Raw genomic sequence first — 16,477 nt, 5'->3', positions numbered from 1 at the left:
AAAAGTATGTTTTCTATATAAATTCCATGTCGTTCGGGGTGGTAGACACCCCCCCCCCCCCGAAGAGATGCCTGGAAGAAACTCTGACTAATTTAGATCTAGTTTTAAAATTTTACACCCTCCCTTTTCCGATTATCCAATTTTTTCTTCTTGTATAAATTATGTTAAGTTTGTGAAGTTTTTTTATTTATTTTATACACACATTTTTATATAATCAGTAGGTTTTTGCCTTAACAACTACAAGGAGTGAAGAACTCAATAAAACAAATATAAAAAGCCTTTCTTGCAACAAGCTTTTAAATGCCTTGAAAATAAGAAAATAAAACTAATTAGCTTTCTTTCATAAAAACTTTTATCACTAAAATATGTAAAAGATTTCAAGAGCGACCAAAGCTTTTATTAAATAACGCAAATTAGTTTTATTTTCTTATTTTCAGTGCATTTATAAGTGGGTCTAAATTGCCACAAACCCACGAACAAAAAAACAACAACAACAAACAAACAGACATTGCGAAGTGAGTAAAAGTAAAAGCTTGTAAAAGTAAACACCCCAGTCATGCAGAGATAGTTTCCATTTTCAAGGTAGATCATGCACAGTAATTTTGTTTTTGTAGAGATTTGATACGCAGTTGTTTCCCTTGAATTAGATCACAACATAGCCTGATTAAACATTTTCAGGAAATATAATCAAAAGGCATGTAAGAAAAAAATATAGCGAAAATCAACATATTTAGTAGCTTTATATCAATATATCAATATATTCATTTATTGGATTAAAAAATAAATTTGCCGATACTTTGACCTAGATCTATGTTTTTTTTAACACAATTAAGGGCTTTAAAATTTCTGTTTTTAATTAAAATTTAACAATTGTTATTTATAAAATTATGTGATTTTTAAAATATCTTACAATATTTTTTTCAGTAGGCCTGCCACATTGAGTTGTGTATCGTTTCTTCCAGGCATCTCTTCGGGGGGGGGGGGGGCGAAGCCCCCCCCCCCCCCCCGAATTTTTTTTACCCCCCCCCCCCGAACGGAATGAAATTTATATAATTTATATAGAAAATATATACTTTTAACAGTGTTCGCCCCCCCCCCGAAGAAAGTCTACCGCCCCCCCCCCCGAAAATTTCAAGTGCCCCCCCCCCCCCGGAGAAAAAAGTCTGGAAGAAACACTGGGGGGAAGAGGGGGTAATCAAATTTAGCATACTATAATCTCTTGAATGGTTGTGGTATATTACGATTGTTCCAATTTCTTCTGTTTAAAATACGCAGAAATAGCATTATTTTTAGCAAAGTTGGGCATACACGACCCCTAAATTCTTTTTAACCACAATTTCCTTAGCCGTATCGATCTGCACACATACTACAAAGTAACAAAGTATTTGGATATTAAAATCAAGGTTTCTTTGAATCGTTTGCCCGCTTTATAAAGGTGATTTTTTGTAATCGATGAAAAAAATCTGTTTTTATTTAATTTAGACTAAATGTGTAGTATTCAATATTTTATTTATAACAGAATTAGGACCTTGCTCTGTCATCTGCTAGGCTAGGGAAATGAATTTGACTCGTTTTTAACATTGATATTTTTGTGACGATAACGGATATCCCCGTGACTAGACGCGCATGCGCTGTAGCAGGTTCTCCTTCGTTTTCACCTCTAGGTTGGCCCTTGGAGCTTTGTAGGTAGATATCAAATCAGTCGTATATCGTTGATACTTTAGGTCATCTGTAAGAAATTAAAGTGATTTGTGTTAGTGTAATATATCTAAAGACTTTTGCACAACATATCAAAGTTAAATTATTGTACTTTCGTTATAAATTGCTGTGATATCCAATAAAACTTGAAACTACCGGCTTGTATTGCAGGTTCGACGACCTAACAACCATAATCAATCATGTATGCTTGTGCAAAATTCGCCCAACCTTCAGCTAGATGCCTGGTAAGTAATCGCATTTTAGTTAATGCTAGCTAATGTTCATTTTATAACTTTGTCAGTTTCATTGTATTAGAAAGTGTTAATTGTAAAATTCATCACTGTAGAAACTAGACTTCAATGGAGTCACTTGAGTACACAGAGATTTAGTCTAGGTTTTTACTTTATGTAGTCAAGTAATCAGCCTGCTGATTAATGTCAAGTTGTTTAATCCAGTTTGCCTCCAGTTTCATAATACGCTGTGGTAGAAATACAAATATGGAGTTTTGATTAAGGAAAATGTACCCCAAATCCTCTGTTTCAGTGACCTAGAATGACCTTTTTCACTTTGAGAATAGTTGACTTGATACAAGAAGTATTTACAATGAAGATCAGTATTGTTTTGCATCTGCAAAAATGCCAGTGTGTGGCATATATATTGGATCTAGATGTAGATTAATATCTAGATCTAATTAAATTTTTTAAAAATACATTCATGAGCTATTGGGAGCTAGATCTACACCAAAAGAACTTTAGAGAAACCAGAATTACTGAATTAAACTGTCTAGGTCGAGAAATCTAATGTCCTTGGCAGAATATCTATTGTCTATAATATTAGGATCAAGAAGCTGGCTTTTAATTGCTCAGAACTTTGTTTTGAAGGAATTTGTCTTGAGACTATTCAACCTATTTTTCTATTAAGTTGATTTGGTTTGATTGCTTAAAAAGGTACTTTCATGATGCATAAAGCTTATACAAATTAATGTTTTAGGTTATATAAATGCATTTTCTCAATTTGTTTGTGTACTACTATGTCATAGTGAGGTATGTGGAAAAGGGTTATTCAAGGACATTCTTGTCTTGGTCAAATTTGTCAATTCTGATTTATTACTTTGAATTGATAGACCCTACTGTGTTGTGTAGCCAAAGCCAGTAATTTTACTAGAGCAAATTACATTGTCCGAACACTACGTGGGACCGAACACTTCGTCGGTTTTTGGCTCATAGAAACTTTAATTAGCATGTCTCATGCGAAACCACGACGCCTGCACGTAAACTGTTCATTTATGAACACTTCCGTGTCAAGTACTTTCGTTTCCTCTCTCAAGAATTATTTTTAGAAAATTTTTAACGTTGCATGGTACGCACATTTCTATTTTTACACCAGCCGGATGAAGTGACCTAGGGTTGGACTTAGGGGCAAAACTTGAACCAATCAACGCTTAGCTAAAAGGTTACACTATAAATAGCTTCTATATATGTATGGAACATCGTAAATGTCAAGGTTAATGGGTTATTTTGTGCTTGAACAATAAAAAAGGGGTGTTCGCTAACTTTTTTGACCTTACATGGGACCGGACAGCAACACAAAAATATTATTAAATAAGAATTTAGAGCATAAAAGGGGCTGGTTATTGAAGGGAAAGGGTCAAAATAAGGTCAAGAAGGCAGTGGAATGCGAAAGAGGAGGGGGAATCATGTGACCTGGCTGGCTTAGCAGCGTACTGCGCGAGCCGCAATGGCTGAATGGGATGAACTTTGGGAGTGTGGGAAAAGGGTTTTATACTATTAAAATTACCTCACAAACAATCAATAACACAATATAAATGCATATAATATATGTTTTTATTCATTAAATTGACTTTAAATTATTCTAAATGAACAAAAAGTGCTTTGTCCGATGACGGGTAAAGGTGTCCGAACACATTTGAAATTGTATTACATGTGTCCGAACACATGTTAAGACCCCCCAGTCACTATAACAAGAATAGCTAAAGTTCTATGCGTATGAATACAAAATGACACACACATTATTAAAGTAGAATTATTGCGGATAGATATGATACTTTTTTTTCCTTCCTATGTTATGCGGTTACTGAATGAGACCGCATGGAAGTTTTAAGTTGCGTTTTTTCGCGGTGTGTGTCCGGACAGTGTAATTTGCTCTAGAGTTATTTTGTTCTAAAAAAAAAAATCAGTCACCTCAAAATCAAAAATATAATTAACAGGTCATTACACAGGCAGTCGAGTAGGCCTATATAACCAACCATAACCTTTTTGACCCCTTGTTCATGCCATAAAGAATTTAGTAGCAAGACTAATATGGGTAACTTACTACAATGTAACTTCTGCAAGTTCTGTTATGAACCAGGCTTTTGGACGTTATTAAATAATTTTCTTTTTTTTTGTTTTACAGAGCATTATTAGTCGTTCAGCATTGAGGCCACTAGGAAGCACTGTCATTGTTAAAAATGAGGTAAGGAGAGTATCAACTGCTTAGATTTCTTGTTCTAGTTTCATATGATGATATTATTTACAAATCCAGACCTTAATGATGGCTGCTGTACATGGAACCACTGATGAAACTTGTTAATGCTAATTTCTCTTAATCTTTACATTTTTTTTTCCTGTTATTAATAATCATTGCACACAATTTCAGTCACAGCCAACTGCTAGTTTATCAGGCTACAGTGGAGTCAGTGCTCTTAACCTAGCAGCCAAATCTCCAAGTTTTTCATCACTTGTAAACCAGGTTAGTTTTTCTTTTCCACTACAGTATAGGTGTGAATTTAATGTATGTGTATGCATTCCTCCCTCACATGCACACACACACACCCTTTTTATTTATTTTTTTTAAAGATATAATTTTAAAAAATGACTATGGTTTCTTGTTTATGTGGTTAGTGGTCACCTGATAAATTTGTTTTGTTTGAATGGGTTATCTTGTGTTTTGTTCATTATTTCACCTCTACCTAGTATCATAGATTGCTACAAGTCCCATGTGACTTAGTTTTGAACAGAATTTAATAATTGTAAGGCGGCATGGTCAAATGGTAGATCATAGATAACCTGTAGTGGTCGAGGCTGAATTTCTGGTTAAAGTCCTTAATATCACAGCGTTTACCCAACTCTGATAGTTGCCTGACACGCATCTGCGAAAGTTAAAAACTAAGGTATTCCGCTGTCTCTTATCAAGGTCGGGATTGTTCTATGGTGCCCTTTTAACCTACAAACTGTCAAACACGGGTACAAAATTTAAATTTTCTACGAAAATTCAGATGTGTATTTGCATTCTTTCTCAAAGTATTTGATAACATGTAGGGATGTGAGAATTTTAAATGTGACCTTGACCTTTGTCTCACCTTTCAGTTCACCTTTTTTTCTTCAGCATACACTTGCGTTGGTGTATATGCATGTTTTCTGATGGAAAAACGTTTTTCTGTAGCATTTGCCCTTTACTTGAATGTGAATTTCATATATTTAGTTTACCAGGTTTTTGTTTAACTGAGGGAATTTTTAACCACCTGTATTTTAATGTAGCAATTCTAAGTTATTAATTTTATTGTTGCGATTCTAAGTTTTCCTCATTAGATCCTGTACAATTTTGTATTCAGGAGTCATGCAGTAGAAATTTCATTCTTTTAACCTGTGTAATATAAATTTTTCTAGGTTGACTTAAAAGTGATGTTTATGTAACTAATAGAAGTTGATCCAGTTTGTGTATATAGGCCTGTTCAGAGTATTGTTTAACCATGGGGTTTTTTTTTTTTTGTGCTATTAGATCAGAAGTTTCCAGACCAGTGCTGTTCAGAAGGATATTGATCAGGCTGCCAGATACATTGGAGCTGGTGCTGCAACAGTTGGTGTGGCTGGCTCAGGTAATATAATTTCTGTTTGTTTTATTTCTTTAATAGTTAACATGATGAAAAACTGTACTTCCCATAATTACCATGATGGCTGCTGTACATGGAACCACTGATGACTTGTTTTAATTAAAAACTTTGCCTTTTTTTTTTTATATTCTTTGTTGTAACTTGTTTTTCTGATTTCTTAGGTGCTGGAATTGGCAGTGTATTCGGCAGTCTTGTTATTGGTTACGCACGCAACCCATCTTTGAAAGGACAACTTTTCTCTTTTGCCATTTTGGGGTTTGCTTTGTCTGAAGCTATGGGTCTGTTTTGCCTGATGATGGCCTTCCTGCTCCTGTTTGCATTTTAACAAGCTAATAGCAGGATTAGAATTCAAATTTTTCATGTTTAAAACTTAGCAACTTGAACTAAACTTTATAAAAAAAAATTGTATGCTAATGGTTTGCACATTAAGGTATGTTGTGTGAAAGAGACCAAGTGAATTCTATACACAATTCTGTAATAAATTGGGCATAGACCAAGGATACATGCTGACAGTTTGGGGGGGAAGGACGATTTTATTTTTTAATTTATTAATAGTTAAAGTTGGATTATTCAGATTTTAAAGTAGTTGTTAGTTAAGAACTTGCATCAAAGTTAAGAATTGCGCCCAGTGTTGTAACTGCCTACTAGACGTGACACTGACTGACTGACGGTTGTGCATTGTTAGTGTAGAAGTCATGGGATATTTCACCATTACATACCATGGTACTGGTTTTGTAAATTGTGATAAAGAACTTTAATGGTAAATAAATTCAGTATCATCTGTTAAGCACTTTGTTCTTCCTTCCATTCATAACTGAATTTGTAGAGGTGCCACACAAAGCTTTCTCCTAGCAATGCAACTCCAAGGGTCAAATTGTCTTTATTTGGAAGACATGGGTGTGAAAGTTTTCTGTATTCAGTGTACACTGAATTGTACTGTAAAAGTTGGCTGTATTTTATTTGTAGACCAATATTAAATGAAGTGTGATTGTTATACAGAATCTGTTTGGTGGCAACCCTGTTTAGTTAGGGCTGTTATAATAAATTCAGGTCTGTTCTTGAGATAACTGAGTTGCTTGTTTTTTAAACACATTGTCTGAATTCTAGCAATTTTGGATTTCGTGATTTTAAAATTGAAAGAGGTCTATTCAGCTGCAAATACCAGTGGTGACTTGTTTAAAAAAAAATCAACAATGCTCATATTTTGAAATAATTTAATTTCAGGACAAATCAATGCACACTAATACTCTATTCAATTACATACGAAGAACAGTACTGTACATACAGTACAAATTCAGTCAAAACATCTGTGGAATGCATGTTATCTTGTGAGCCGTAAATTTAATTTTACAGCATGGCTCCATTCTAAAGCAATGTCATTAGTAAACACACGTAGTTCCCTAACAATATGTACATTTACAGCAAGGGCAACTTCATTTGGATTAAATTTTATGTACTTTTCCTGTTTCCTAATATAAATTTAATAAATACAGGGTTATAGGCATTCATCATCACAAAATTTTCGTCTCTTAATTGAATAGCTAGAAACCACTTAATTTTAAACAATACAGCTTGAGAAATAGTCTAGAATTTTCAACATTCTCTAAAACTTTTGTAGTTAAAATTCAAAGAAATATTAGTACAATTTTTTAACAGCACTGATAGTTTACCCACACCACATCTGAAGTTTCCTTAATAAATTGCTGCAAATATGTGTAGGGATGCCATTTCTACAATTTAATACAGCTCTGTACAAGAGAGCAATTGAAGGCACAAAAATATTGTCTTGAGACTGGTTTCCTGGATTTTATTCTGCTCTGTTGTTTCAAACAGATGACTCTTCAATTACAGATTGTCTGTCTATTGTGATGTCCATATTCCCTGGCAAATTGGTAATGTCAACATCCACACTTTCTGAACCAGCAAAAGGGATGGATGGAGGGTATATGATCTCCACCAGGCCAGGTTCAGGAATTTCTTCAACATCTGAAAAGAAATAGTCTGCTTTGAGAATTCTATAGCACATTAGATTTTAAAGACAGTTTTTTTTTGTAATTCTCAATGAATGATGAGATCTTTATAGAACGCAGATAATCTAAATTTAAGTATTCAAAGAGTTAAGATTGAAATTGAAGAAAGAAATTTTTTTAATTTGTAAACAGGACCTATATAAACCAAATCTCTTTTATAATAATGGGCATAATCTTTTTTTTTTAAAGCTCATAAACCAGGTTGCAATAGGATGAAGAATTTTCTGCACTGGTGCATACCTTTACCATGAACTAGCGGGATTTGAAACTCATGTTGTTTTAGTTTGTCTAATGTATTGATCTGTTCCAAAATTAAACCCCAATATCTCAAACAAATCGAGATTGAATATATATGGAGCTGTAAGTCTAAGCAAAAGGCTAATAAGAACAAATAAAGTTTTGTTCTATTAGAACAAAACTTTATTTGTTCTTATTAGCCTTTTGCTAATAAGAACTTCTAATGTAAAATCTGTTTATTTGGTGTATGGCAATCACTGTTTTGCTGAACTGTTGAACAAACTGAGCAACATCAACAGACAGGCTCTAGACTGGAATCCCCAAGGAAAGAGAAAATAAGTTAGGCCAAAACAAACGTGGAAAATGTCAGCTGTAGCAGAAGCAGCAGGAACGATGTGGGCTCAATTTGGAGAAATCGCCCAGAACTGAGTACGATGGAGAAGTGTGGTTGTTTCCATAAGGGGTCCACAGGGATAATGATGAATAAATGATTAACAAGGGGGGACTGGAAGACTTATAAATATATAAAACAGCTGAGCTGCTTGCCGCAAATATTTATTATGAATTAGTTTTACAAGTACCTAACACAGCACTATGGGAAAGTATCTGGCTAGTGAAGCTAAGATTGGGAAAAGAAGGTGGAGAGGGATAGGCCATATGTTGAGGAGTATTAATACATCATCAGGAATTCACAAGGATAAAAAAAAATGGAGAACCAAAAAACACCTTATAATTTATATATGGGAATTAAAAGACAGGAATACTAGAAATGGAAAGAAGAACAGAATTTTTCACCAGTAGTTGGAAAAACAAGTTGAGATTTTTATTATCATGTTAATTATTTTAAGAAACAAAATCTACTCTTTTGGATTCATTGCTGAGATGTCACAGTTGTGGCTTTTAAATTCGATCTAAAATAATTTTCTACGTATCTTTTTGTATTCTCTGTGAAATTAGATTTTAGCTAGGGTCAATACCTTCAACATCTGCATCCGTTTTCTTTTTTCCTTTTTTAACTTTAGTGCTCTTTCCTTCTGTTTTCTGCTTCTTTTCTTCCTCTTTTTTCTTTTTACTTTCCTCTTTTTTCCTTTTCAATTCCTCTTTCTTTAATTTGCTTTCTTCTTGCTTCTTTCTCTTGCTTTCTTGCAGTCTTCTCATGCTTGCTTGCCTTAGTTTTCTAATTTTTGTTGTGCCAAATTTCTCGTACAATTTCCTTTAAAAAATGGCATCAATTTAAATGAACAATAAACATTTTTTGCTCGTGCTTGATTAATCAACTCATGATATGACAGCACTTCAACAATTCTAAATCTAAACAAAAAAAAATAAATGTGTCAAGGGAAATAACCATTAAAAATAGAATAGACAAATTCCATGCGGGAGTTGTCCCTTAGACAGAAAAATAATGGAATGTTTTATTTTAGGTAGTACACATGCCTAACTTTGTTACTTCTACATGAAATATTTGCAGAACCTCTTACCAATGTTTTATGAGGTGTATCTATAAATTATTTCTTATCTTTACAAGTGACTGCTTATTTTAAACGTAAGACACAATTAAATATAGGGGGTATAGCAAATCTTCTCATGAGTTTCTAATCATACTAAATTAGAATTACTAACCATTATTTTCAAATGGAAAAAAAGGTAGACCTACCTGGCAGAAAAGTCTTCTTTCCTTTGAAAGATTTCATATGTGATAAAAGCCAGTATTAGCAGTAAGAAAAGTGTCAAAGCCCAGGCAACATCTACAATGATTTCAATAATGTAAATAAAACAATACAGGTACAAAATGCTATTAATTGTTATGAATAAACCAAATTTAGCTATAAGAATAAGAATTTGTCAGAAAAATTAACTGGGTAATTTCCCCTTGCAAGATAAAACTAACCACAAATTAATTTAATCTTAAATAATGGAAATCTTAGCAAAACTGGAGCAATATAATTTTGGTTGATAAAGACTCAAAGAGAGATTCAAACAGATGAATAGATGACATCAATTATTGAAATTCAGCTGATATAGCTGTTTTTTATACTTACATTCCCATTTTATAGTACAATGATCAGAGGAACATCTGGAATAAATTATTTGCAGGTTTAAAAAAGCAGAAATAATTTTCTCGTTTAAAGTGTTTTATTTTACAGTTAAGATGACCTTTAATTAATTCTGCTTTAATAGCATAAATGTCCATACAATAGAATAAAAAGTGATGTTGCGATTTAACTGTTGTTTTTAACAGGTATTACACTTACACGTCACTGCCCTGTTTCCTATCATCAGAAGGTACTGTGGATTAGTTAAGGCACACTGAGTATAGTCATATTTACAGCTAAGTTCTTAAAATATCTGTTATAGATTATGTAGAAGCTACTACATTAACTTGGGCTTAGTGCTGACCACACTATCTCTTCATATGCCGAGGTCACAGAAACAAGTGAACTCTACTTCACTTGCCCCATAGACCGTCAGGTTTGAAAGGGAATCTTTTACTTTTACTACATTAATTTACTCTATTTGATATATAAATACATACAAAAGATACACACATAAATTAACTGATTCAACTAGCTACTACCCTAGGTTATAAAACAATATTAAAAAAGTATTCTAAATACGGAAGACGTATTAGAGCTTTTCTTTAGTCATTTAAATAGTAGTGTATTATTATTTTTTTTTTTTTAAAATCATTTATTTTCTCCTTTGTAGTGCATTGTTACATAGAAGCTTGTTATTATATCATTTTTTTTTTTGCAATTTTTTTTTTCAGTAATTTAAATTTTGTATTTACAATACAGTTGCATGACTAAAAACTATTGCGCACCAAATGAACATCATAATGTGCATACAATAGTGAGGGAAATGTTGTACAAATCAACCTACTAATTTAAGAAAATTTCAATCGATTCATAAAAAATTAATTAGGCATTGAATTAAGTCAAATTTAGTGTAATAATGTATTGTCACCAAGTCGTGACCCACATATTAAGTTTGAAATGTGTCAGTTATAAGTGCCAGAAATTTTGCTCACCCGTTTTGATCTAGACAGAGGACGCATGCTAAATAAAAGCATGTAACAAAGCTAATGAAGAAATATAAATATTATAAAAGAATTACGTACATTTACATACTCTCCCTCGGGTGTGTATGTTGTGTTTTTCAGCCATGTCATCGTACATTGGCTTGCACACGCACATAAAACTGCCCAGAGTGTTGAGGCAATTGGCATTCACATCACAGTCATTTCTTTCTTTAGAGGAACACTCATTGTAATCTGCATGATCCAAATAGTGGTATAGATTTCAATAATAAATAGATAAAACTTTTATATTTTTACCATTCTACCATTCATGTATCAAACACTGTAACAGTCAGTCAATTATGTAAGTATGTATGTATATATGTGTATATATATGTATATATATATATATATATATATATATATATACCACTACTAATATTTATATGTATAGCATCCCAACTACTTAAATTCACACATCACAGGCGGGTCTGAAAGAGAACACCTTTAAATGTTAGATGGCACTGTATATTAGCAAAAGGTTGCAGTACTATTAAATGGCTGATAAAAAGTATCATTTTTCTGAATTAAATAAACCAAACCAAGGAAAATAGTTGTGTAGCATTTTGTTAAATTCCAATCCAGGTTTAATCTAATTCTATCAACCAATCATTTCTCTAACATCCTGCTGGGTAGATGTGTTTGGCTGTCAAGCTGTCACTGAACTCTCGCATAAGCATTGTTTCTAAACCTTGCAGGAAATAGGGCCTCTGTCAGAGCTTATTAATCTCCATGGTCTCCTGCAACTTGTTTTAGCTTTTCCTTATTCCTTTCTATCCTTTCAGCCTCCGCCAGTACGCTACGTCACCATGTCTTCCTGAGTTGACCCCTTCATCGCTCGCCAGCCTTTATAAGTGTGTGCCAATCCATCGCTATTTCTGCTCCATGATTTGCCTTTCTATCGTTTCCTGTCCACACATATCCCATGGTTTTGTGTTTTCTACCTTGTCTTGCCATTTTATTTTTTAATATACTCCTTAGACACCTATTAATAAAAGTCTGGATTCTTTTTGTTGCTGCCTTTTACGTTTGAGTTAGAGATTATTTTAGTTTATATAGAGGTGTTTGATGATTTCCTGCCTGATGATTAACAACTGCCTGTCTGGCTAGGTTTTTTCTGCATTTTATGTCTTCATCTGTTTTTCCTGATAACTTAATGCTATACCAACTTTTAACTAAGACTTTCCATGTTGGGATTTCAGTCTTAAACTAACGATTATTACTCTATAATTACAATGTTTTACTTACTTGAGGATTAAATTTCATACCTGCAACATGTGCACTGTTGAATGGCATTTTAACTTTTATCAAGCTCTTTCCAAGTACACTTTCCTTACTGTTGCTTTTGTGAGATAAATGAAAGAAAAAAAAGATAGATTAAGCCTATTATCTTTTGTTTCTTTGTATATCATATTTAGTTATACTTTTTAAAGAATTGATTCTTTCACCTAGCTTTCACCAAGGAAGGTGGATCAATTGAAGTAGTTGACATAGAATGACTAGGGTCACAAGTTAGGTCACATAAACAATTATTTGTAGTCCTATTATTATGTAAATAAGATTTTAATTTAAAATTTCAGATTGACAAAAGATGCTATATTTTTAGACGAGATTTACTCCTCCTTCTCCCCTCATCATCAAAAAAATTCAAGGCCTTCTCCTTTAAATTACTTCACTCTTGACTTTAATGGGGGTGTTAGAGAAATGAAACAAATTAAATTCTTTAAGGGGATATAACCAAGGAATGACGAATTTGCCAGGAAAAATTAACTGAGTAGTCTCCCCTTGCAAGATAAACCTTACCATAAATTAATTTAATCTTAAAAATGGAAATCTTAACAAAACTGAATCAATATAATATTATTTGATAAAATTTCGTAGCAGTTTAAAAAAGTGATTTTATAACCCTTATTACAAAAGCTTCACACTTTTCACATTTCTTCTATGATGTAGTATATGAATCATCCCTTACCTAGTAAATAATGTGAACATTTCAGGAAAAAAAAAAATGAAAACTCACATGATTTTGAGTTACAGAAATTCATTCCTGTGAACATAGGTTGAAAGAAAATGTAAAAAAAAAAAAAAAAATAATGGACACATTTTTTTTTTAATCTTACGCTTGAAAATCTGAGGTAAACATCTGTATAATTTCGGCCAACTTGGTGACATTTGTGTAATCTTCTGCTAGCGGGGTGAGGTGGAGTAGCACTGTGGCCAGCACCCCAGTGCCTGTGTTACTGGATGGGTCTAAGCTGACCACCTCGCTGGACACATAGCGATCTCTGTGCTTTGAACTATTGAACATGTTCTTCAACTAGAAATAAAAAAAAGAAAATGCATGTATGTTCAAATATACTAAGAGTTATTGTAATTAGGTGAATATTTTACCTCTGCTTTTCATTAGTATGCCTATCTTAGGGCAATTACACCACTTAACTAATGCAGTTCAGTTATGCTAATAAAAGACCACATATCCATAAGGCATTAATGCCAATATTGTGCTTTACTTATGCTAACAGATTACATTTTCTTAGGGCATTTATGCAACTACTATAATGTAGTTCACTTATACTAATAGACTACATTTTGTAAGGGCATTAATGCAAATACTAAAATGTAGTTTACTTATGCTAATAGACTACCTTTCCTTAGGGCATTAATGCAACTATTAAAATGTAGTTTACTTATGCTAATAGATTACATATCCATCGGGTACTTATGCCACAACACTAATGAAGTTCAGTTAATAGATGACATATCCATATGGCATTAATGCCACTAATTTATTTTATTTATGCCAAAATACTATGCGAGATCCATTGTATCACTAGATTATATATACCACCAGTGTTACTAAAGTATTGTAGTTTATTAATGCTACTAGTCTACAGTGTTTCATACAGACTTTTTTCTCTAAGGGGAAGGGGCACTTAATATTTGGGGGGGGGGGGGGGGGCACTGATAAAAGTTTGTTTTCTATATACATTCAATTTATATCGGTGTGGACGGGAGGAGGGGGCAGGGCCTGAAAGGTACTCTGCTAGTTTGCAAAACCATAAGGCTATAAGATAGTTTTTACCCTAGACTAATGTAGTTTTAGCTATGCTAATATCGGCCTACTACATATCTAAGGCAGTGATCCATTTTGCAGTTATCCAACCCAACTATCTTCTACCCCATACGATATCCAGTATCCATGCCACACCATAACAAATGAACATACCCCTAGTTCTGTAATCCTGGCTGCTAATTTTTTGTACTCAGGGTGTGAAGAGTTACCGTAGTTTTCGCTGTAGTTGAAGGGGAAGTAGTCGTATGGATCGTTTGATAATAATAATATGGAAGTAAAATTTAGAGTTATCTTGTAGGTCTGTACGGCTGCGAAAAAACAACAACGTTACATTCAGAATTTGTTTAAGATATTTAAGAAATAATTTTAAAAATGTGTCAGAAATCAAGTTATAACATATATTTTTTGTTAGATTATAAAGGGAAGCAGCACATATTGCATATAACATTGGGTGTGGTTTGTTATGTAGTAAAGTTGTATTATAAAAAATTATACTGGGAGGGATAAAGTAAAGAATCCATTAGGCAGATGATGTAGAATTCACATGTTTCTTGACCTCAGCATATGAAGCTGCCTTTACTTTCCCTAACACGAGATAGGTACCCAGATTCGAGCTCGAGACTTTCGGCTTATGCATTCTAGCGCTCTACGCTTAGGCCACGTCGTCCCATATATGAGGAGGGATGGTCTAGTTCTATTTAAAAAAATGCATTTTATACGGGCCAATTCATTTTTATTTAGGTAACATTTTTCTTGTTTTGAATAGCTGGATGAATAGACTGACACATGTTAATGAAGTAGCACTAGACGTATGACTAACTGTATATTTTATAGAAAATCTATCTCGAGGGTGGTAATATGTGGCAATACAAGTTTAAAACATACTAGCATCCAGAAGTAGTAGAAAGAGGATTGGCCATGTTCCTCGAAATGGCGCCGCAAATCAGTATCATGTGACCAAATCACGTGTTTGCAAGAACCTTTTTACTTTAGATGGGGTTGTGTTGTGGGAAAACAAAAATATGTGTTTGTGTGTGCATGTTTTATAATATATGCACGATCCCTAATTAGTTCAGGTCCTTAGTCATTTTGATGCGTAGCCGTATCGTGCAGTTGTTTTTTTTAAACAAATAGTATTTGTGTATCTGTGTAATGTGCATGGTCCCTAATTAGTTCAAGTCCGTAGACGTTTTGTTCCGTAGCCCTATCGTGCAGTTGTTGTTTTTATTTTTTTTAAACAAATAATGTTCCGACACAAAAGAGTTCCTCACAGACACACGTCTTGTTGTCTTTGAGAGCGGATCTGTGTTTACACCGGCACTCGCCGGCCTGCGCGTCACAGATGCTGCTGTTCCAACTGTTGCAGGGGGTGGGGTTGGTGGTGCTGCAGTTTATGGCTCTGGGCACGTCAAAGGGTTCCAGTTTGTGCTTATACCCTGGGGAACAGAGGAGTAGGTTAGGTGGGATTGGTCATGGAGTGGGGGGGGGGGGGGTGCGACTAAAAATAATAAAATGCCCATATATGGAGGTCGTACACAAATGACGTCACGCGTAGGGTAGCAGTAAATAATTTTGTGACGGTGTGTGATGAAGGGAAGGGGGTGTTCAGATTGGGTGACTTCACACTTTTGCATTTTAAAAAAAACGTAATGCTAGAAAACTAATAACTATTTTTAGCCGTTATTTCGCGTTTGAGAAAAATGTTTTAATACATTGTAATAGAAATTGATGAAAATAATCTACGCTGACTGAGCTTAGTCAATAAATAGCTGGTTTAAGAAAAATTAAACTGCAATTTTGAGGGTTTAGTACGCTGAGATGTGACGTCATTTTAGTGGAGGGGTCTGGCTTTTGAGACGATGTGTGACAAAAGAAAGGGGGGGGGGGGGGAGAGGTAAAAAAAATCGTCAAAAAAGCGTGACGTCATTTGTGGATAACCCCCCCCCCCCCCTCTATTCTTAAGGGGGTAGGCTCCAGAAAAAAAACAACTTCTTAATTAAAACGTTTTATTGATTTATTTGTGGATATCTAAGTTAGGGTATTTAAAGGAAAATATGTGCAAGCATCAGAGACTCTTTTGAAAATATAGTTGCCATGGAAACGGCGGCCATCTTGGAAAAAAATTCGTGGGTAAATTTTAGAAGCGTCCCTGGTACATGCAAATATTTCCCTTTAAATACCCTAACTTATACGTACACAAATAAATTTAAAAAAAAAGGATTAGTAATTAATACGTTTTTTTCCTCGTTTTTTTCCCGGAGCCAACCCCCTTAATACCACTTGCCTAGGCAAGATCGTCCATAAATTCTAAACTAAAATAACAACAAGTACAAAAAACGATAAATTATAAATAATTTTTAAAAATTACTTAACAGAGTTCTAACAAAATATAAAAGCCTCCTTAAATAGTTACAAAAAAGATAAAATATAAATTAAATGCTTTAAAAATGTACTTAACAAAATATAAG

General features: G+C 33.8%; 2 protein-coding genes across 7 annotated transcripts in view; one reads left to right on the top strand and one right to left on the bottom strand.

The window, feature by feature from the left end:
* The first annotated feature begins 1,580 nt into the window (after positions 1-1,580).
* On the top strand, positions 1,581-6,377 carry LOC131949605 (ATP synthase lipid-binding protein, mitochondrial). Of its 3 annotated transcripts, none has more exons than XM_059311450.1 (6): positions 1,581-1,686; positions 1,870-1,943; positions 4,114-4,173; positions 4,357-4,449; positions 5,479-5,575; positions 5,752-6,377. In XM_059311450.1, the coding sequence occupies exons 2-6, from the start codon at positions 1,899-1,901 to the stop codon at positions 5,913-5,915; spliced, it is 459 nt and encodes a 152-aa protein (XP_059167433.1). In that variant the 5' UTR covers positions 1,581-1,686; positions 1,870-1,898; the 3' UTR covers positions 5,916-6,377. The 3 variants fall into 3 exon arrangements, with proteins under 3 accessions (XP_059167433.1, XP_059167434.1, XP_059167435.1); XM_059311451.1 differs by having other exon boundaries at positions 1,593-1,682; XM_059311452.1 differs by lacking the exon at positions 1,581-1,686 and adding an exon at positions 1,707-1,731.
* Positions 6,378-6,798: 421 nt separating this feature from the next.
* The window catches only part of LOC131949602 (multiple epidermal growth factor-like domains protein 6), a 61,173-nt gene continuing 51,494 nt past the window's right edge, over positions 6,799-16,477 (bottom strand). For 3 of the 4 annotated variants that reach the window (XM_059311444.1, XM_059311446.1, XM_059311445.1), the window contains one exon: positions 15,328-15,445. Coding sequence is in view for 1 of the 4 variants with exons in the window: in XM_059311447.1 (XP_059167430.1) it covers positions 7,416-7,576; positions 8,835-9,070; positions 9,515-9,605; positions 9,900-9,934; positions 10,113-10,146; positions 10,979-11,131; positions 12,205-12,278; positions 13,057-13,253; positions 14,163-14,317; positions 15,281-15,445 (1,301 nt within the window). In the remaining 3 variants the exon portion in view is untranslated. Of the gene's footprint in view, positions 7,577-8,834; positions 9,071-9,514; positions 9,606-9,899; positions 9,935-10,112; positions 10,147-10,978; positions 11,132-12,204; positions 12,279-13,056; positions 13,254-14,162; positions 14,318-15,280; positions 15,446-16,477 lie in introns of those variants that run through there. The other variant, XM_059311447.1, reaches the window with a different exon arrangement.

Source organism: Physella acuta, unplaced genomic scaffold, assembly GCF_028476545.2.
Source record: "Physella acuta isolate Inbredline_101_S28 unplaced genomic scaffold, ASM2847654v3 ptg000704l, whole genome shotgun sequence".
Lineage (NCBI taxonomy): Eukaryota > Metazoa > Mollusca > Gastropoda > Physidae > Physella > Physella acuta.
Note: the sequence above shows the minus strand (reverse complement) of the source record. Positions and strands in the feature narration are given on the sequence as shown.

What these genes read in the sequence shown, in the direction of transcription:
- LOC131949605 (XM_059311450.1), top strand. Translation starts at nt 1,899, where the DNA reads ATGTATGCTTGTGCAAAATTCGCCCAACCTTCAGCTAGATGCCTG. An exon ending in AACCTTCAGCTAGATGCCTG is followed by an intron (nt 1,944 to 4,113) that starts GTAAGTAATCGC and finishes TTTGTTTTACAG; the next exon opens with AGCATTATTAGTCGTTCAGC. An exon ending in CTGTCATTGTTAAAAATGAG is followed by an intron (nt 4,174 to 4,356) that starts GTAAGGAGAGTA and finishes ACACAATTTCAG; the next exon opens with TCACAGCCAACTGCTAGTTT.